This window comes from Lepidothrix coronata, unplaced genomic scaffold (genome assembly GCF_001604755.1).
Source record: "Lepidothrix coronata isolate B3197 unplaced genomic scaffold, Lepidothrix_coronata-1.0 Scaffold181, whole genome shotgun sequence".
NCBI classification, from domain to species: Eukaryota; Metazoa; Chordata; class Aves; order Passeriformes; family Pipridae; genus Lepidothrix; species Lepidothrix coronata.
The window spans coordinates 370,551-393,426 of NW_016690361.1; the positions used below are offsets into that span (position 1 = coordinate 370,551).

General features: G+C 42.3%; 1 protein-coding gene across 1 annotated transcript in view; it reads left to right on the forward strand.

Annotated features, from left to right (window-relative positions):
- The first annotated feature begins 281 nt into the window (after window positions 1-281).
- NECAB1 (N-terminal EF-hand calcium binding protein 1) overlaps window positions 282-22,876 on the forward strand; it is a 62,381-nt gene continuing 39,786 nt past the window's right edge. Inside the window, exons 1-3 of the mRNA XM_017830578.1 lie at window positions 282-521; window positions 6,502-6,526; window positions 17,594-17,702. Coding sequence (XP_017686067.1) covers window positions 282-521; window positions 6,502-6,526; window positions 17,594-17,702 — 374 coding nt within the window. The remainder of the gene's footprint in view (window positions 522-6,501; window positions 6,527-17,593; window positions 17,703-22,876) is intronic.

The window sequence follows — 22,876 nt, forward strand, 5'->3', positions numbered from 1 at the left end:
CGCAGCTAATCGCGGTCTCCGCACGGCAAGCACAATGTGAAAGCACGGTCACTCCCCACCACCCCTCCGCACCGCCGAGACCTCAATCTGGGGTCTTGTGGCTCGAGAAAAACCTCCCCAAAAGTGACTGTACTGATGGGGAAAGCAACCAAAATGATGATGAAAACTGAGGATGTGGCCTGACAAAGACAAACTGCAAGAGCCAAGTTTCTTTCATGGAGACAAAGCAAGACTCCCCACGAACACGCTTTAAAGATGCAACAGGGTGTGTGCGCGGCGGGATGGCACAAACCCTTCCCGCGCGGGTAAACAGCACCGACGGCCGCCTCTTCTCCTGCCCCTGCTGGGGAGGTTTCCCACGGGCAGGCGGGGCCGGCGTGCGGCTCTGCCCCCGGAGGAGCCCCATCCCCGGGGCCGGTCCGCCCACCCCCCATCCCGGCCCCGCGGGCGCTGCGGGCGGTGCCGGCTGCGGCGGGCGGATGGCGGCGGAGCGGGGAGCGGGGCTGCGCATCTTCCGCGATGTGAGTACGCGGCACTCCTGGCATGAACCTCTACTTCCGCACAGGACAGCTGCTAGCGTTTGGGGTGGGGGGCATATGGTTTGTTCTGGTTTGCCTTTTTTTCTTGTCTTTTTTTTTCCTGCCCACCTCTTTTTCCCACCGTCCCCCCCAATTTCTTTCTTTTTATTTTCTTTTTTTTTTCTTTTTTCTTTTTTTTCTTTTTTCTTTTTTTTTTCTTTTTTTTTTTCTGGAGCTGTGGAAAGAGGTGAAAACCAGTGAGACTGTTGGTCCTTCTGCTTCCCTCTCCCCTTCCTTTTCCCCTCTTCCTTTTCCTTTCCCCTTTCTCTTCTGATGGTTGTATGCACAAGACGAGCAGGTTAGTGGTTGTGCGTGTTTACGAGAGGTTCTGGGTGAAAACAGTCACCTTTCAAAATATGTTGCTTGGAATTTTATTATTTTAATTTGGAAGGGGCGTCTCACTACAGAGTTTCTCACCCTGAAAAGGTTTTTTTCCCACACTTGCAGACTACCTCCCATCCATTAGACCCTGATGGATTTGAGGTGCCCAGAGTCAATGTACAGAGAACCCTGAGCCCTTGAGCCCTTTGAGGGTGAGCTCAGTGAGGTGCCCTGCTGTTCATCTGGCCACCCTTAGACCATCACCAAGAGCTCAGCATATCACAAGGTGCAGCTGTTATGTTTTTTGTCTAAACTTGCCCAGCACAGAACCTTTCTTTGGGGAAAGTCCTGATAAATGGCAAACTCTCACCCAAAGATCTCCAAGGTACTCCCTGACCTTAATGAGACCTACAAATCTTCAGACCAACTCTACTGCCTACTCTGATCTACCTCAGACCAGCTCCTGTATTGGGGTTACTCCACAATATCAGCTCAAAATTACATGCTCTGTATTAAAGGGCCCTATATCTAGATGTTTTCTCTAATGTGCTGACAATAACTTCCCTGACCTTTTCCCCAAATTGTTTCAAGCAGCCCTCATCTGCTCATCTCCTATCTCTAACCTCCATGAGAAATCATTTAAATTAGACTCTTTGTTGACTTCTATTATTCCAGTTCAAGTATATAATGAAAATGCAGCTTTTTTGTCTTAGAGATACCATTTGTAAGAGGAACAGGAGAATTACAGTCATACATCACAAAGACAGAAATCTAAGTTGCCAGGAAAGAGTTAAAATACATTGAATGAAACCAACTCCCCAGTTTAACTCAGCACATTGGATTAGGAAACTGCATATGGTCAGAATACCTGATAAACTGAAAACTTATGATTTTACCGAAGTAAAAAAAAAAATTAAAGTTGTTTAATTTTCAGCAGTTTCTTAAACCAATGTCAGGTTCATATTTATAGGAAAGCAGATGCCTTTCACAGAACTGTGAAGAGAAGGGAGGGGGGGCTGCTGCTGTGATTCTGCTCTTACATCTGGAGGAAAATTTTAAATTCAAATCAAGTCTCTTGCCTGATTCAAATCAGGGACTGGACCCTAGAGGTCTTTCCTCCTGTAAGACTACACTCATGTAATAGATATTTTAGATATTTGGGGTGGAGTGTAGCTATGTGATTACCCCTCAGTGAAGTAGCCCCATTTGTACAAACACCTTTAAATTAGACCAGGCAGCAAGAGACTGGCTGTAAGACTGCAGAGAAAGGACAGGCACTGAGGTCCTGGTGCCATTGGGGCATATAATCACAGAATGGCTTGGGTTGAAAAGGACCTTAAAGATCATCCAGTTCCAACCCCCCTGCCATGGACAGGGACACCTTCCACTAGACTTGATTGTTCAGAGTCCCATCCAGCCTGGCTTTGAACACTTCCAGGGATGGGGCAGCCACCACCTCTCTGGGCAACCTGTTCCAGTGCCTTAGCATCCTCACAGTAAAGAATTTTTACTAATATCTAACCTAAATCTACTCTTTTTCAGCTTGAAGCTATTTCCCCTTGTCCTATCACTACATGCTCTTGTAAATAGTCTCTCTCCAGAGAGAGACCTAATGAGAGCAAGACAGGATTTCTAGTGCAACCTCCTCCCCAGTCTTGTGTCAAAGTCCCTCTGAAGTGCCCAAAGGATTTTAATATTTCCTTAAGGTTTTGTTTGTTTGTTTTTTTTAAGTTAATTAAACTTAATGCAAATGTTAAATAACAATTATAAAATTAATAAAGACATAAAAATCATTTATTTAAAATCAGTTTTTAAAAATTGCTTGTGCAGAAGCTTTTGCCACCCTTGACCCATATTTACGGAGCACTTCTATTTGACTGAAACTTCACGGCTACATCTGCCCCAGTCCTGTACATCCATGAGCCAGTGCTCTTGGTCATGGAGAGGTCTTGGGTTGGATTCCCTGCTGTGGGTGTAATGTCCTCGTGGCTCTGCACGGGCCCTTGCTACCCGTGGCACGTATCGCTGGTCATCTCTTCATGTTGCTCGGGTCCATGCTGCAGGTATTTATCCCCTTGCTGAAGCATGGTGTGCTCCTCCACATCAGACATGCTTGTGCCCATGCCCATATCTGGCAGCTCTGCCCAGGCACCAGCAAAAATCCAGCTTAACCTGCCAGAAATCTGTATTTTACCTGTTAAGAACTGTAGAAAGAGGTTTTATTTTGTTCTAATGATGCTTTAAGTGATCCTTCCTTTGCTCTGCATTTAGTCTTTATTTCTCATTGGGATAAAATTTCCAGTATAAGATTAAAAACTTAAAACCTTTGAAGAGCCCAATCCTCATACTGAAAATTGAGCGTATCATAGAATCATAGAATCATAGAATAGATTGGGTTGGAAAAGACCTCCAAGATCATCAAGTCCAACTCCTGATCCAACTCCAATTACTATATCATGACACTAAGGACCACGTCCAATCTCTTTTTAAAAACCTCCAGGGATGGTGAATCCACCACCTCTCTGGGTAGGCCGTTCCAATGCCTGATAACCCTCTCTGTAAAGAATTTCTTCCTAACATCTAACCTAAACCTCCCCTGGCAGAGCTTGAGCCCATGTCCCCTTGTCCTATTGTTGATTGCCTGGGAGAAGAGACCAACCCCCGCCTGGCTATAACCTCCCTTCAGGTAGTTGAAGAGAGTGATGAGGTCGCCTCTAAGCCTTCTCTTCTCCAGACTAAACAACCCCAGCTCCCTCAGCCTCTCCTCATAGGACTTGTACTCCAGTCCCTTCACCAGCCTCGTTGCTCTTCTCTGGACCCGCTCCAGCACCTCAATATTCTTCCTGAACTGAGGGGCCCAGAGCTGAACACAATACTCAAGGTGTGGCCTCACCAATGCAGAGTACAGGGGAAGGATCACTTCCCTGCTCCTGCTGGCCACACTGTTCCTGATGCAGACCAGGATGCCATTGGCCTTCTTGGCCACCTGGGCACACTGCTGGCTCATGTTCAGCCTCCTCTCGATCAGGACCCCCAAGTCCCTTTCCGCCTGGCTGCTCTCCAGCCACTCTGTCCCCAGCCTGTAGCGCTGCAGGGGGTTGTTGTGGCCAAAGTACAGGACCCGGCACTTGGCCTTGTTGAACTTCATTCCATTGGAGTCAGCCCATCTCTCCAGTCTATCCAGATCCCTCTGCAGAGCCCTCCTGCCTTCCGGCAGGTCGACACTCCCCCCAATTTGGTGTCATCTGCAAATTTGCTGATGATGGACTCAATCCCCTCATCTAAATCATCGATAAAGATGTTAAAAAGGACTGGACCCAGCACTGACCCCTGGGGAACTGTAGCACTAAATCTGATGAGAAACTTGTTTAAACATGTCTTAAAATGGCCTTTTGTGGTCTCTTTGCAAACACGTGTTTCTTCTTCCCAACACCCCCCAGGACAGGTTATCTCCCATGCAGGAATGTCCTGGGAAAGGTGTCCTGAGGTGTCCCCATTGGTCCTTGTTAACCCCATCCTGTGATTGGGTGTTCCTGTAAGCCCCTTGAGACTTCTAATTGGTTACTCTGTGAATCCTCCTAAACCCTATAAATGTAACATCCCCAACAATAAACTCTCTCTTGCCTCCTCTCCACGCCGGTGTGCTGTCTCTGTGCCTGCCATGGGACCACGCGGGTGCTGGGGGGAGGGGAGGGCACCTCTCCCCTCCAGGCTCGGGGCCTGAAAAACCCTGACGGCTGGAGTTCCCTTTCCCTGCCCCTCAAGACGTCGGAATGGTTCTTCAGATGGAGATGGAGCTAGAACTGGGCTCCCCCACGCTGTGGGTGGGGAAAGGGATCCAGAGGGAACACCACTGGTGACCGGTTGCCAACTGGATGCAGCTCCATTCACCAGCACTCTCTGGGCCTGGCCCTCGAGCCAGTTCCTGACCCAGCACAGGGTGCCCCTGTCCAAGCCGTGGGTATGATTTATTTGGATATATAGAGAGGACAAATATCATCTTACTAAGTAAATTTCATACTTAATTTGCTGTAAACTTGGTCCAAAGCAAAGTTCAGTTTAGAGACCTGTGAAGTCTTGGATGTGGGTCACAACTCTGTTCATTCCCCACCAACCTCAGCCTACCGAACACAATCACAAAGAAGCTTCAACAGAGCTTGGTACTTAGATCCTTGGTTTCACCTCCAGGAGTAGAGAGTTATGGCCTGTGCTAGAGAAGCTGTTTAAATGCTACTAGTGGCTTATCAAACCAAAGAACTTTTTCGTTGCTGTCAGCCCTCAAAAATGTATGTGCTCATTTTGAAACACTTTACTGATATTCATAGCAGCAATAGAAACTATATTTGGAAGATTTGCTTTCTTCCCTTGCCTACACTTGTTACAGCATTGCCCAGACGACTCCCTTTTGTGGTTCAGGCTGAAGTACTGATGGGGATTACGTTTGGAAATGTAGCAGGGTGACAGTAGATGGCAGTTGCTCATATCTGAAGTGTCATGTAGTGACCACACCACAGCAAAACCACCTCATCTGAAGAGCAGGGAGAAAAGAAGCTGGAGGAGACTCCCTCTGTCGGTTCCACTCCTCCTCCCTGAGTCTTTCTCCAAAGTGTGCACTGATGTGGTTGTGCCTGTGGTGGGACTCCAGCAGGGACAGTTGCAATGCAAACATGTCACCAGCAGTAAGACAGGGCCCTGCACACAGTCCCAGATGGGTTGGTGCTGTGTCCCTGCTGATGGCAGGGCTGAGCCTGGAAGGCTCTGCCACCTCTCTTTGTGGATTAATTCCCCAGGATCATCTTCTCAGATTCTACATGAGGAGTTACATAACATACAGATTCTACATGAGAATTTCACATAAATATTTAAATAGCTTCTTCCTCAGGTGTCATTTACAGTGGGAAGAAAAGGCAGACCACTGAGAGGGCAAGATGGGGTCACATACAATTTTGTGGCAGACATGTTGAAGGGAGGGATCTACAGTAAGCACCCTCATGCTGTCCTTGGCTTCATAGCTTATAAACCCCTATGCTTTCCCTCTCCCCTCTCTTCTATATTGGGGTTCTACTTTCTATCAGAGTCCTCAGATTTGCTCCCATACATCTGATGCTGCTGTCTCCACCACCCAGTCTGATCCCTTCATGCCACCAGGCTCCCCTCCTGACTTACCCCTTTGCTTCCTCCACCCTCACAAACCATTAGCCTTCCTCACCATCTCAGATGCTCAGTGCATCCTCCCAGCTATCATACTTGCTCTGCTTCTTTAAACTACCTCTCTCAACGCTGAATGCAGTATCATTGTAGCCATACGGTATCAGGTTGTGTGCCTAAACATCATCCTTATAATCCATAAACAAACTAGAAATAAAAGTGGTTCTTGTTGTGGTCCTTGGTATGTAGTGCACACAACACAGGAGGAGTTAAATAAAGCAATACTCTGGGGGAAGTATGGAGACACACTAAGAACTTTGCAATTGTATGCAGCCTTGTGAAAATGTCATGTAAATCTTAAACCGTAAAATCTACACTAAATACAGCATTGTTTGTTATTAATGCATAAAAAAAACCCAGAAAAAGTGACTTTATTCTTTCTCTCTTTGTTTAGATATTAAGAAGAGCAGACAAGAATGGTAAGATTGGTCACACGTCTTTCCCCTCCCTTTGGAAACAAGAATCCATCATTGATTCACCATGTTAAGTCATCCTAACAGGAAAGCCAGCCATCCCTCATTTCATTTTATGTGTTCTACGGGTTCAATGCCATGTATTATGTTGTACACTGATCCTCCCTGCAGGTTCTTCAAGGGCTGATCTTGTGCTTTCACATTTTGGTGTATATGTTTGTTGTACTTTGAGTGCATGTGGGTGTTTTCCTAGTGACACTGACAAAATCTGGTTTGAAATACTTGTTAGTAGCTTCATCTTAGTACTTTTTAAAAACACCATAGGCTATATCCAGGAATCACATTTGCTTCCTACATTTTGCAGTTATGTATTTTTCGACATACCAGTAGGCAAAATAAAGCCTTGAATCTAGCTCACATATTTATGGCACAGAAGTCTTGAGTTTTTTATTAATGAGAAAAGGAACAAACAGTGTTAAACTCACCGCTAAGACAGGTTTAACCCTGAGAAGTGATTCCCAGTCAATCCTGAGAACATGGATATTTTGTACATTCAATAAAGAGAAGGCAAATAGATACCATTGAGAAAATCAGAGATAACTTACAAGGGAGAACTATTGACCAGTAAGGGGCAACTGTACAGTTTGATGGTATAACTGAGCCTGTTGAATAACCATTTATTGCTGCTGAGAGGGAAGTCCCACCCCCACAGCCCATCTCTGGTTGGGCTGTGTGCCCCAGCTCATGTGCAGCAAGTGGCACTTCCTGTGAGACCATGACAGCCTCCTTTAGAGAGCTCAGGAACCACAGAATCCAACAATGTGACAGTGTTTTGGTAATGCTTTCTTTGTTATCTCCCTCAGTCAGCTTGCCAGTGGCTTGCATGGGCAGTGATGGTGCAGGGTGAGGGCTGGAATGGGGAGGAGAAGAATCTCCTCTTCAGCAGTGCATTTCTAGGTTAGCTACCTGCCAACTACAGCCAAGCTCTGCTGGCATCCCCCCCAGACCTCCTCATGGTGTTGGAAATAGATGTGTGTGTGTCTGCCCCGAAGACTGATGAGAGTTAGAGTGCACAGTGCAGAGCAGAGGTCATTATTCCCTTGGAGTCAAAAAGAGTCCCTCCAGCTTTGTGTACCTGCCCTGGACTTTGAGCTCATGCTGTCCCAGCCCTGGTGGATCCACAGCACTTCAGTGGTCAGAACACTTACAGTCCTCATTCGGGTTTCCTCCCCCTCCCCTCCCCCGAGATAAGCTCATTACTTATCTCATTACTAATACTTGGCTATGAAAGTAAGGGAAACGGCTCATATGACCCATGACAAACTGTTTCCACAATACAAAACCTTATCAGCCCCAGAGACTTTAGTTGCTGTCATTCCTACCTCTATATGGATCCTTTACAATGTTATTATTGGCAGAACAGTGTCTAAGTTCAGCCCCTTTAGTTCTATTAAGTCCATGAACTTGAAATGGTTTCAGCTCTTAGGGCTTAACTGTGTCTGCTAAACCATCAGTTGCCCGTGGGACTTCCACTTTGCTAATCTAGCACATCACACGGCTTGTGCCACATTAACAGGGAGGAGATTTGTTTTAAAGCTGTGAAGTTAAGTACATTTTCAGAAAGGTTATTGGATATGTGACCAATTACTGAACATGTTTACACTGTTGTCAACAGAGGTTATTAACTTCTGTTAATGACTGGGCTACTTACACTTTCAGTGTCACCTTTCTGTGCTATGAGAAGCCAAGTATTGGCTTTAAGTAACAAATACTACCTTACTGTCCATGACATGGCCCTCTTAAGTTCTCCCATACACTTTTAGTAGAACTTTGTCTGCTGTACGCATCCTCTATGTGAGATTAAAATACCCCCAGAAAAATTATTATCAAAAACTTTACTATATTCTTTCTTGACAGCAAGTTAAAAATGCATCCAACAAAGCGGATCAAGCTGATAAATAGGAGTATTGTAGGAGGTAGCCTTCTCATTATGAATGCAGGGACTGTGGGACTTCAGTGAGCCTTCCACAGCAAGGAAAGACAACTACTCTTGCAAAGACAATATAAAATAAGAGATCAAAAGAGCCAAGAAATTCTGCTGGATTGCTGTTACTCAAAAGTACTACAATGATTTATGTCTATGTTTAATTGAGAAAGTCCTTTAGCAAACAGTCATTCCTGTATGTGAAAGAAGTCATACAAATGTGGTGGCTTCTTTCTTTGCCAGCCCCAGTATGTATATAATTCTGTTACTGTTCTGTTTCTGGAAATATCAGCTGTGCACAGCTTCCATGAGAGACTCAGCTTCATATCTATAGTTCTTATTTCATGGCTGAGCAGCTCTGCTCTGTGTGGAGCAGATCTGCACTCCTTCTTAAAACTGAAAGGTCATATGACTTTTTTAGATGGAGGACAAACACAGGGAAGGATTTTTAAGAAATATATGGTTCATAATATTGACAAAAGCAACAGAAAACCCTGAGGGAAAAAAAGCAATTTCATAAAGGTGAAATGTTGCACACTGACCTTTTTGGAAAGGAGAGGTTTCAGGTCTGCATGTCAAAATGAAATTTTGGTCAGGTTTACTTTATAAAACTCCATACGCTCAAAGGAAAGTGTGTGGATGTCACACAGAACTAATTTCAGCTAAAAGGAAAAATCTTCATTTATTTAACTTTTCTGCTGTTTAAAACAAAATCAAATTCATTAAATTCCTCTCAAAAAGTAAGATCTTGTCCCTAGTCTGCAAGGGACGGAGTGAAGAAATATGGAAGCTGAAAATGCCAATTTTTTACGTCTCTCGTCTCACAGGCAGCAGTAGTAACCCCACACATATGTGAATGTGGCATCTGTACATGCTTGTCAGCATGAGGTGTTTTTTTCACCTTTTGATATGCTGAGATGGAAACAGAGTTCCCCATTAGCCTTACAGTGACTTGCAGTCAAGTGAAACAATATCAGTTGCTGGTAAAGGTCACCCAGGGGCCTTTCCTGACCATGCAGCTTTGACATGTTCCCAATTAGAAGAGCCTCTGCTATAATTCTCTCCTCTTAGCACAGGAATGTAATTTCAAATATAGACTATGTTGCAGAAATCCAATCACGAACAATCTGACTGTCAAAACGGATGGTAAAAACAAAGGTAATAATCTACTGATAATGCAACTCTTGATCTTGCAAGAGGAACAGTCATCCTTTAGCTGAGGGAAGGTGCCTCAACACTGCTGGTTCAACACAGACCAAAGACAAGGAGCACCAGATAAAAAAATAACTGGAGAAAGGTCCCTGCCTTTGCTTGCATTATGGTAGTGGTCATTTCCCATCCTCATGGGGAAGAAGACAGTTATTCTTACCTTTTAGCAGTCTTTCTACTTTATCATCTCCAGCTTTTTCTTGCAGGGAGCCTGGCTGCTGCAGACCTGTTCTCTTAGAAAGGTGGAAACAAACAACCCCCAGCCCAATGACTGGCTTACCTAGCAGTGGGCTGCTGAGTGTATGCACCAGAACAGCAGTCACCTTTTAAGGCATGAATCCCCTCTTCTGTTCTGGAAACATGGCATGCTCTGGCATTCAAGACTCCCCTCAGCACTTTTCAGTGTGGAAACATCCATCCAGTCAAACCTGGAGGGAGGAGGAAGTGACCCCCAGCCATGTTCTCCAGGAGGAGACCCTCTCACCTGTCCCTCTCCTCCACAAATTAGAATTGGTATTTCATTATTTCCTTGTTCCAAACTTAACAACTCCTGCCCCCAAGCTCAAGCAGGAGCTCAAGCTCCAAGCAGCAGCTCTAAAGAGGGCAACTCAATATGACAGGTTTAGAAAAGTTCGTTTGTATATAGATGCTATCATTGATTTGCATATACAAGTCAGCTATTATGAAAAAGCACTGAGTATAACCTATACCTCAAACATCCTCAAAGCTTCTAAGAGAAAGATATTTGAAAACATCACAGGTAATAACTGCTATAGAAGCAGTCACTGTCAAAAAAATTGCAAAGCCTTAACCATAAAGAACACTGCAAACAGTATGCTGCAGGCAGTCAAGAATAACTGCAAACAAACGAGGGAAAATTTTAAAAACTGACTAAACAAAAGGAGATTAAAGTTCCATAGATTGCCAAACCTGAATATCAAACAACCAGCAGACTAGGAACAAAATCTTATTAATGTCAGAACTCGTACATTTATGTTTGCTTTCATTTTTTTCTCTGACACATCAAACAAGCACTCAATGAAAGCTTCCTCCCCCCAAAAAAAAAGTTTTTTTATAATGTATTTAAACTAGAATCTGTAAAATAAAAAATACAGCCAGATTTGATTAATCTTTGCTTTCTGTCATGTGTCTCCATTCAGAACCCCTGATGTCCACGACACAGAGCAGGGACATAAGACTTTTAAATGTACAATTCTCAAACTGTATAAAATATCATGATAATACACCTGTATCAAAATTGCTGCTGATTGCAATGATCTGGGGATTTCAGCCCAGCTATAAAATCATGCAAATATTAGCCCATCAAAAAAGCATGGGTCATAAATACAGGATTCTTTAAAATCAGTGCAGCAGTAGCATCCTATTCCTTCCACTGGTGTCAGTGACCGAGGGGATTGATTCACAGATCATACACTCTTGAGTGACCCAACAAGATTTCCACAGAATAAACAAAAAGCCACTGAACTGCACCCGTATGATCATCAAGAGGAAATCTTGCAACACTTACTCTAGGTCAGTTTTGCAGAGATAGAATAGGTGTTTTCATATTCATTATTTATTGACAGTACCATTGCAGAATAAACACTGACTTTTCAGGTGAATTTTCTACCAGCTGCATCTGCTCATGCACCTCTAGGTGAGCTCTGGCAGGATGACAACTGTCTCACTACAGCAGTCCTCAGACCATGACTTCTCAGTGGCTCTAGCTTTTTTACTAGTGTGATAGTTTATGCCATCCCAGAGAACTGAGGCAATATGCCTTTGAGAGGCAGGGAAAGCAGGGAAGGGGATCTCTTGAATCTACCCTAAAGTGAACTGTCCGAGTTGGCCTGGAGGCTCTCTGAAGTTTGCCACTTAGTGGGTTAAACTTTTTTTCAAGAAAAATGTTATAGTTACACCAAAGCAAGGAATGCCAAGTCCCCGATTTCAGCATTTTTTTCCTAGGCCAGTATCTCCTAATCTGGGGCTATAACATCCTGACATCTCATGAGGTCTTCAGCCAGCCCATGGGCTGCCCCCGGCAGTGCTGCTCGATGGCTGCTGCAGCAGCACATGGACTCTTCCCTCCATACAGACCTGCCAAATAGGTCACAGCATGACAGAGTGACTCATCTCTTGTGTGCCCTTCCTTGAGAAAAACAACAGTATGCAGGAATCCCTTGAGGAAGCTCTATGCACCATGGTTCCCAGAAAGGCCAGGTTTGGGTGGTGCAAAGTGGCCATGTTTGAGCCACACATTTACTGGATGACTTTATAGAACTCATATTCTAAACAGGAGCCAGAGGACAGAAATTCTCTGAACTGCAGCATCCCAGATTTAAGTTCCCAAATTACTCAATCAATACTGGTAAAATGGATTAGTGAGGCAAAGCCCTTGCAGCACATCCTCTATGAACTCTCAGCACACTGCTGTTTGGTTCCTGACCATCTGGATCCACTGCAGACATCACCCTGGCTCCTGTTTCAGAGCCCAGGCTCTCCTGGGGGTGAGATTCCCCATCTGACCTTCCTGAGTCCTTCAAGCATTGCAGGGCTGGACTCTGTGCTCCAAATTCCAGAAATTATTACTATAGAGACAACCTAAATTCTCTCCCTGTTAGCCTAGTCCCTTTGGAATCACTTGGTTGCATGTGCTAAGCTTTTCCAGCATGACAGCTGGAATAATGGCTCAACCTTATTTTTGATTCTATCAACATACAATACAGATCAGAGTCAATGAAAGCTAAGTGCATTTGCCCAGACTCTTTAAAGCTTCAGCCTATGTCTGCACTTCTTCTGATGCCACCCCTTATGACTGGAACCTAGTGGATATTATTAGCATTGGATATTATTCACTTTGGCACACTGAAACTTGTTATTTTGGCAGCTCGTTCTTGATCTGATTCCAGTCTATGTGCCATATGCCAATAAATTGGGTGGTTTTCCTATTTTTGCATGTGGTTTGTCTATGTCTGCTGTCATGTGTCCCCCCCCACTACCTTGATCTCTGTGCATATGGTAATATCTTAGAGCACTTAAGTGCTCTGATCCAAATCTTTTACAGCAGTGTCGACTGTCAGTTCCTTCCAAAAAGACAAGTCCCACAGCAGGTCCCCAGGAGCAGGTGAGCTGGGAGGGGGATCCACTTCCTAGTCCTTTTTTACCTTCTTGGTTAATAAATACTTTCTACCACAGAGGATTTTTCTATTTATTTGTTTCACTTGTTGTTATCTCTTCTTCCTTTGCTAAATTTGGCCTACAAGGGCAGAGGTCTGTGTTCATAGAGCCCCAGACCATAAAAAACCTGACTACCCTGGCAGTGTGCATGTTGCCAGCCTGCAGACAGGCTGGGAACCATTTGGTTGGGCAGGGCAATGCTGTGGGTTCTACTTTCCAAATTCCTGCATGAACCCCAGGATGAGCTTTAGCCTAGTGTGGCTTTCCCCTCTGATTGCCATAAACTCTTCCATGTGGCTCTTCCAGTTGCCATAAGCCCTAGGATTGCCATTCAGCCATACAAGCTCCATCTGATGCAGCTCCTGATATGAAGACTGGTTTGGTGTTCATTGTTTGCTTGATATCTTTTGACTCACTTTCGACTCCAAGTGAGTATGTGTGTGGCTTTCCTCCATCAGATATGCTGTTCTCTCTTAAGTTATCCAGTGTGTGTCCTGGAGATTACTAGTGTTTATGCAGCAGGCTGGCTGGGGGGTATCATTTGGGCCTATTTTATTAAAAAAAATCTCTTTAATAGAGAGGTGAATTTTACTGAAATAAATGTAAGAATGCAATCATAACCTGAAGGAAGGCTCCTCTAAACCACTGTGTAACTATATTTCTAAATTTGCAAGTGCTTCATGGGGAGATTAATTTTATTATTTATATTTTTGTTTGCCAGATGGGAGCATTCTGGCTTCAAGGAGGATGGGTGACTGTGCTTGTTTTTGAAGAAACACTGCTTTTTAAAGATGTCAGAGAAGATAGACAAAAGCAAGCAAGTCTTGCAAATCTGCTTCTTTGAGACACTGCAAGGCAAATACTGCTGAAGGTTTATTACTCTGAGTGATGTGTAGCTTCGGAGAAGTTTGCCTTTCATGAGTCATCCTTCCCCTGTCACTTTGCCAGTGGAAAGGATTTAAGCATCTATAATAGAAGTTTCTGCTCAACTGCTCTGAAGCACTTAAACCAAACAGCATTTTTCTGGTGCTCTGGGGGCAGTGAGGTGTGCCCAGAGAGGTGGTGCTGAGGACATGTAATACAGACTTTAAAATAAAAGCTATTCTTGATATTCTTGACACTTAAGGGAAAAGAAGGAAACAACAATGAACAGGCTAGGCAAATGCATCTTCAATTTAACAGCACAAGGAGCACATTTTAGGCTTTGGGTCCGAGCTTCATCTGAGCACTGAGGAAGCACAGGTGGCCTGGGCCACCGGTGGCTGATTCCCCAGCTGCACGAACAAAACAGTTACACTCATAAAATATCAGAAAAATGCCCTGAGTAGTCAGAGGTTTTTTTAGTTAATGTAACTCTATGAAGTCTGTAAGTACCAAATAGGTGCTCAAATCTCCTTGTGTTTTGCCAACAACAAGCTCAGTGATGTGTCAGTCAATGTCAATAACATTCTGAATGTTATTGAGAATAACTAGCAATGAAGCAAAAGGCAATGTCTGCTCTTGGATGACAAAATTTAAAGAAAATAGCTACAGTGCCCAATCTGGCTGTTGTTGGATCAATGATTTTCTGGAGTGAGGTAAAGCCAATGATCCTAAAGGACAGAAATAAACAGACATGTTTCAGGTTTTGTGTCATATCCAGGCTTTTCAGTGGGCAAATTCATAATATGTTTACCTCAGGAAAGTTGCCAAGTGACTAGTTTCTTAAGTACATGTATAACTTGCATAAAAATCACCCTTCCCAGCAAAGGATAAAGCTGCAGAGGCAATTTGATTAAGCAATTAACTGTATCTATATGAGCCAAAAGAAGCATAGCTTCTTTCAACAAACTCAATATTTGATATTCCTTCCCTGTAACCAGTGCCAAATGGCAAATGTATTGAGATTCTCAGTCAGGTAATCATGGCAGTTTTCTGCCATCTTGGTTTTTAGCTCTTCTAAATCTTGACATTTTATTTTGATCATAATGATAATCTCCAGCTACAATCTGTCTTTTCATATTAAACATTTCAAAATGGTTTTGCTGAGGAAGATATGTAATTTGTACAATTTTGAAACCTCTTGAAGATTACATATCTGAAGGCATATATTCAAATAAAAAAAATCATGAAATAAGAGCAAGTAAAAGATGGAGGAAACTCCTCAGTTGTACTCTTTAAATATGCCTGCTGTAGTACAGTATGTATTTACAGGATTTAGATACTGCTTTTGGAATAGATTCTTAGCCATTATAAAATTAGGCCAAAATACATTGTGGATTAGTCTGGTGCTTAGGACATCTTAGTCTTATCCTATACAGTTGTTTAGTGCTCTGTGAGGGATTCAATATGTTACTGAAGGAAGAGAAAGAAACATGTGAACCTAAATTTAGTGCTACCCAAATCAGAGTTATGAAGTGTTAGGTTATAAAAACATTCTTTATGCTTCATGCAAAAGCTCAATCAGTTTAGATAAATGATTACTTAACTACAGTTTAGTCTTTCAAAAGTCTTCTAAATAATAGCAAAAGGTGAATCTTTCTTTGGCTTTTCTTTGCTGATTATCTCTCATTTAAAACTCACTACACTAGGCAATGAGGAACAAATTGCCTTAACTGTTTTAATTAAATGGTATGGATTTGCCTCATCCTGACCCATTCACTTCTTCTGAAGTCATGTCTGTAAAACAAACAAAAGAGGGAAGTTGTTCTTCACGACAGAGGTAAATGTCAGCTGTAACTGAGGGATCTCTGATGAAAGCTGGTGGACTTCTGCAGGGTCAGCTTTCTGTTTACAAACATCTTTTATTGTTTAACATCCTGCTGACAAGCATTGGCTGATTTCTCACATCACCTTCTATACAATGTCCTTCAAAGCCTCATCCAGCTTGTAGATCATTTCAGCATGCAGAATTATCTTACTTATCTTCCTTTGACTGATTCCTTCTCTTTAGCCTTGAATCATGTACTCGGGAAAAAATTAGTTGTGTTGGCTGTCATATGTTGTTTAAATATTCACTATGATATGATTTGAGTTAACAAAGTTTAATGCTCCTTGCTCCCAGAGTCCTCCTTTCCAAAACAGAGAGTTAGCCTAAAGTCTGACACTTCTACCGCTGCAGCCATGGCCACATTGTGAGTTGTACAGGCTAACTGTCCAAATTCCAATACCTTTTATACATTTCTGGCCTCATTAATAAACTAATTAAAAATATATTAAAAAGCATGGAAAATCTGAGGTACAGAAACACCTCTGGGAATTACCATATATGTATAATTGAGGTGAGATACAAGTATGATCCCTTTTTTCAATGAAATTATATAGCAAAGAGTGATGGTTGTGCTTAATCTGATGAAGGAGGGTAGAGCCTCAGTCTGAAGTGGTAACATCATGAAAATACCAGATGAATTAATCTGCTTAACATACCTCATCAAGGATTTTGTCTCATGTTGTCAAGGACTTGCTATAAGTTAAAGCTTATAACTTGTTATAGGTAAAGCTAACTTAAGAAACAGATGAAACAAACTGCATTAAATAATGTATAGCTATTATAAGAACATTTTGCTCTTGAACTAATGTAAACCACATTACTGTTCTCATAAATGTTATCAGATGGTACCTCCCCTCCCTCTGTGTCCCATTATTCCTGCAGACACTACCTAACTACATCATGGTATTGATAATAATTAGCACCCATGGGGTGATAATTGGGTTTGTCCCAAACAAATGAGAACAACAGTTATTTATAAAATAAACTTTTTCATAATTGGACTTCCCTGAATATTAAATGGCCAATTCAACTTCCATATGAAAATTGATCTGAGCATTTTGACTGACCTCTGATATATGTCCAAACCACTTTTCTCATTCCTATATTTTGGTGTAATCTTCAGACGAATTATGCTGGTAAATAGAAATGTTTTCTCTTCTCTGCTGACCAAGAAAATTAGCTTAAATTCTTTCCAGGAAAGAGGACACAAGGCTGGCTTCCTATTCCATGAAAGTCAAACTTTTTGTTTAATTTATTTGTTAATTACACACCAAGCATGGAACTTTTTTGAAAGATGTATTTTATGAAGAAGGACAAGTGTTGCAAGCCAGTGCAGTGTATTGACTAGTGTTTATAGCTAGAGAGGAGAGCCAGGTCAGATACCTGCTGCTATTTAATTGTGTACTTGAGTCTCAGTCTCCCCTGTGGAAGGCAGGGAGCAGAGGAAAGAAAGAGGAGGAATAGGAAAAAGAAATAGATAGCTCTAGATAGCTGAAGGAATTTTCATTGAAATAGCACATTCCTTCAACAATTGCTTGCTTTTGTATTTCCCTGGATTTTCTCTGTCCCACTCCGTCTCAGGAGGTTGCCAATCTTCCATGCAGAGGGCAGGGAGTAAGTAGGGGAAGGATGGGGCAGGATGGGGAGGAGCCACAGTGAATGGCATCAGGGCAAAAACAGGACTGTATTGACGTGTTTGTCAATAGAAATTTAACAAAACCAAACTATCTTTTCATAAAAGATAAGAAGGAGGAAGAATAACTGAGTTACCAAGCAGAGAACTCTGATACAATAGATGATACATTTAGCATCATGTTCTTTATTAAATATATAAAGCTTCTGCATTTAAGCTGGAGACCTAGAAGGTTTTAATACTTTCCTCTCCTACTGCATGAAGTAAACAAGCAAAATTCTGAATGAAATGAAGGCAATTTTTGTTTCTTCACTGTTCCAGATGATGGAAAACTGTCCTTTGACGAATTCAAAGCTTACTTTGCTGATGGAGTTCTGAGTGGAGAAGAACTGCATGAACTTTTTCACACCATTGATACACACAATACTGAGTAAGTGCCCCCTTCTTACAGTTCCAGTGCCACTCTTTGTACCTGAGAATGGAAAAAACACATCAGGCTGATTTTAGGAAACAAATCTAAGCAGAAAGCTGCTTGAGGGAAGCTAGGCCGTGTCATATGGCTGTACAAGTGAAGTGTTTTGAAACCTTGTTAATATACTTGCATGTGTGTTCCAATAAATGTGATTTGGGTAGCTGAGAACACAGGGTGGAAATTGAAAGCCTTCTCTATTCCCCGCTCATGGAAAGAAAAGGAGCTGTGGCCTCCTTCAGGCATAAATATGGATTCCTCCATTCTTGATCCTACTGATTCATTACATGAGATGAATACTTGGAGCAGATGTTGAGAAGGGAGTAAAATAAATGAAGTGATCATATACAGTAAAGAGCTAAAAAAGCCATCCTGTCTGGTGGTGTGGTGTTGGTGCTTTCCCTTGGGCTGTTTGGACATCCCTTTTATGGCTGGGTTAAACAAGGCCTCAGGGAAATTAACTGACAGGAATTTCATGAAGTTCAACAAGGAGAAGAGCAGTTCTGCTACTGGGGAGGAATAACTCCATGCTTTTGTGGAAAATGGAATCAAATTAAATGTAGTTTCATAGTAGAATTCACAAGATTTTAGAGATTGTGCCAACATAATGTCCTGAAGTAAGCAGAAGAAATGCTACTCGATCTGTTGGACTTCTGGGGAATGAAAAACACTATAGGCTTTATAAAGTGATTAAGGGATGGGGTGAAGGAGACAGGGAGGTGGTGGAGTCACCACCTGTGAAGGTATTTGGGGGATTTGGCAGTGCTGGGTTAACAACTGGTATCAATGGTCTTAGAGGTCTTTTCTAACCTTAACAATTATATGATTCTATAGTTCTGTGCACCAGTATATGCTGGGGGCCACCCAGCTGGAAAGCAGCTTAGCAGAAAAAGACATTGGGTGAACGTCAGTTTGAGCATCAGCTAACAATGTGTCTCTGTGGTCAAGAAGGCCAATGGTATGAATAACCCAGAGTCAAAAACTCACTTCAGAGCCAGACTCATTGATACAGCTTTGGACTTCCTCATATGTACCACATATCTGCAGAAGTGGTTTTCTTTCAGTGTAGTTCCATTTATCTGCATTTATCAGGAAGTATCCTGATAAGGGCAGAAATCCTGGAGGACTAAGTAAGATTTCTAAGAAAAAAAGAAATGTTCTAGATCTATTATTTCTTTCTTTTTTATTTGTAAAGCTTTTTTAATTCTTAAAATATTTTAATTTTTATTATTGTTTTTACACCATTTTCTCTTTAACAGAAAATATACAGATCTGAAAAATATGTAGAAAAGTGAGAATTACATTATGTTTTCCTCCTGGTAGACAGGCACACCTGAAGAATAGGTACAACTGTTGAATGCTAGAGTTATTAGCTGAGAATAGGTAACAAAACTGTCACAGCAGCCATCTGAGAAATCATTCTCACTGCCCAGGAAAAGCCTGGCAAAAAGTTAGGCACAAAAGTCACAGAATATGTACTGTGAAGGGTCTCATTTTCATGTATTTCAGGGAATCGAACAGGTGGAAGACTTAGGCAACCTACTAAATTACATTTTCCAACCAGAAGGAGTGCTTTCTGTTGATGGGTTAACTTATGTTACAGAGTACAACCTAGATTTAGGTAAGAAAACGTAGTTGAAGCTTAGATTTAAAGCAACAACAAGAAGCTTTTTGAGTATGTTTTTTCATGAAGTCTTTAACTGATAAAAGGCTTTAGCTGACTTTGCAGCTGAAAAGTATTTTACAAGGCTTGATCTTTCTCTCTAACAGAACCAAATCCATTTTAAAGGCATTCCCTTAGGCCCTTTGAAAGCTTTTGAGAATCCTGGCAGGCAGACAGCAAGATATCAAATGGATATAGTGAAGAGAGACAACTTGGACAGTATAATATAATTTCCTTGTAAGTATAGCTTTCCAGCAAAACTCACATGAAGCAGATATAATAAGGAGCAAAAACTTTACTCACTGCCATTTCCTGAAAAGGGCAGGTTACATAAAATGTCTCAAACTAACAATCTGGCTAAGAAAAGTAGCAAAATGTTCAGTGAACCTTGGGAAGTGTTGTAATGTAAGTGTCAGGAGAATCATGTACATATCAACAATCCCAAAACCATCTGTTTTGTGATGTTTTCTCTTGCAAATTATCAAAGGGAATTAAATGAAAATCCAGGTTTGTGCCTGTAAGTCCCAAGTAGTTTATGGCTTGTTTTTAGTAGGGGAGGGTAAGGAATTCTACTCATTTGTGTAGCTAGTAGTAGAAGATTTGTACAGATTATTTTGTCTCTCTTATCCAGTTAAAATACAGACTCTGTCAAAGTCTGGGCAAGTCATTTATCTTTTCTCTATTTTACTTCACTATTTACAAAATGCAGACTGTAGTTCCCTATCCCAGAAATATTTTGTTAGCATTGAGGTTATGCAGTGATTCACACTATACACAAATGCCTGGGACAGATGGCTAGGGAAGCGTGTCATGATCCCTTAGTTCATTTCTTGGAGCATCTCAAGATTTCATACCCAGCGTGTCACAAGTGCAGACTTTGGGGTGTTTCCACCTGCATTAAATCTTTTAACTCTGCCAACATTCAAAACTTCACTGTCTGTGTGCATGGGTTTTTATACTTCAAAGCCTAAAGATAAAAAAGGAGATGTGGCCTCGGGGTAATAACTATGAGCCACAAGCTCAGGAAATCTCAATTCCCTTCTCAGCTCTGTTGCAACAATCTTTCAATAAAATATTCAAAGTATAAAAGACTTACACTTTTCAGGGGACTAAACTAACCAGGTATTAAAACCTCCTGTTACACAGGCTCTAATGTCAGTCAGATAGGCTGTGGAAGACTACTAAAATGAGTAATTACCATTTCCAGTATGATAGCAGAGCAAATAACAGACGTTTTAACTTCCCAGTAATTCAGATTGTGTCTGCCTGACTGAGATCTCTGCACCTCAGTATTTGGTGCAATCCGGTGTCATCTTCTTACAGAGTAAAAGGTTGGTGTTGCAGTGACCATAATCACCAGGAAAAATACATGAGTAGGATTTAGTTACCACTGCATAAAGTTTACAAGAGATAGATCCAAGGCCATGGTGTGTTGAGTAGCAGCCAAGCCCCCACAGCATGAGCTAGGCCAACATGAGTGCATAGCTGTGAGCTGGGAAGGGACAAGAGGAAGAGCTTATCTTTGCATTCTGATTTGACATCTATTTGACATGACATCCATGTTATACACCTGTAATGTCTCAGTCTGGAGCTGGTCAGTGCTTGTCCTAGGACTTCAGAAAACCTCAATGCACTCTACTTCAAAGCTGAGTTAATCATGTTGGAGTTCTGTGAGTGTGAAGTTACTCTCAGTGTGGTTCATCTCCCCTCTCTTCCCCCACAATCTTAGCTCCAAGCCATACAGTGCTCAGCAAGGCTCTGCAGGAAGCAACAGGAAGGGTGTTGCAAGTGCAAGTGCTGCAAAGGCACCAGAAGTCTTTCCTGAGGCTGACAAGGAAGGTGACAACACACAGCTCATGGATGACATGAGCTGAAATAATTTCGGAGCTGAAGACCTAATGCTCTGCTGTCTAAGAGCATTCTGGTTATTAAGTGAAAGCAAAACAGCTTTCATGCAAGACAGTGTTGAAGGACAGCTGGACTTCAGAAGAGGCAGTTCTGAAGAAATACAGCTGTTTTCCTTACATGTGTTATTGCCTGAATAATTGTACTGAAAGTAGAGAAAGGTATCAGCAACACAGGTCTTTTTATACATGGAGTAAAGTATGCAGGAAAAGTTTGGAATTAGTGGCTTAAGGGGTGAAGACTTTTAAAGCCCATTTCCGTGGTAAATTGGCCCCTGCTTAATTTTAATGTCAACTCTAATGAGCTTGTGTTTCAGCAGAGCAAGAATCCTTGACATGGTTAATGGTTTAGTGAATAAGTTTTAGCAGTCATTGCAAATGTAAACATCCCTTTTTTAATTCTTATCCTTCACCCTTCCTTCTCCCACTCATAACTTTCATGGAAATTGTTTTTGCATAATGGCATCCTCAGGGAAAAGTTGTCAGAAAATAATGAGAATATTTGGCAAAGTTACAAACTAGGAGATATACAGAGGATCTCAAGGGGATTCAGTCTGCAGCACTGCTGGAGAAATAGAGCGATAAATGCTTCACTGATTACTGACTCACAGGAGTCAGTGGGGAATCAGACTTGTTCTTCTCACTTTACTCATTAGTAAAATGAAGTCCTCAGTCAGGACCCTAGTTACAAGACAGGAGGGATGCTTAAACTATTCAGGACCTGGGGCACAGGCAGCCTCCCAAAGGTAGGGAGGTCCCATTAAACCTTTGTGTGTAGCACAAGATAAACTATGCACAAGTCAGAGATGAGTTTGGTGAGGACCTGAAAGCCTTGGCCACCTGCAGCACTGAGCTTATGCTGGGCGTTTGGGAGAGTCCATCATGCTGCATGTACTGCACATCAGGATGTGACTTGGCACAACGGAGACACATCTGCACTTGCATGTGTATGTGTCAGCAGGGAGTCTGAGGCTCCCTCTTGGTCAGTGAAGTCACTGGCACCTAAGGTGTGATGCTGTTCACATAGGCTTCAGCTCTGTTGCCCAGGTATTAGGCATTTAAGATGCTTGCACCTTAAAATCAGCCTAACATGGAAAGGATGACAGGAGAAGCAGCTGGGACATAGGTGGCAAGAGAAATGCTAGAACATTTGAAGGAACACTAGGTGTTCTGGATATGTTATATCTAGTTACTACTCAGTCTCTTGCTAGCTGGTCAGTTAAAACCCTCCAACTCCACTGAATATATTGGGGGTACTTTGGCTGGCAGGGCAGATTGGACACACAGACATATACATTTAGGACTCAGTCCCAAAGTGAATCCACCTCCCTCCCACCTGTCCAGGTCTTCATTAGCTGAGCCCTAGTTCTTCCCTTGGTTCAAAAGAGAAGTGCTGAGATCATCTGCCCTAGTAGGAAACTCCAAAGGATGCCAACTGGATGTCTGAGAGCAAGAAGCTGGTTAGCATTGTCCTTGCAATCGTAGGAACCCATCCAACTGCATTAGCCTGTGGCCCAGTACTGTGCACCTAAACTAAAATGAAATGTATATTTTATGGACCAGAATGC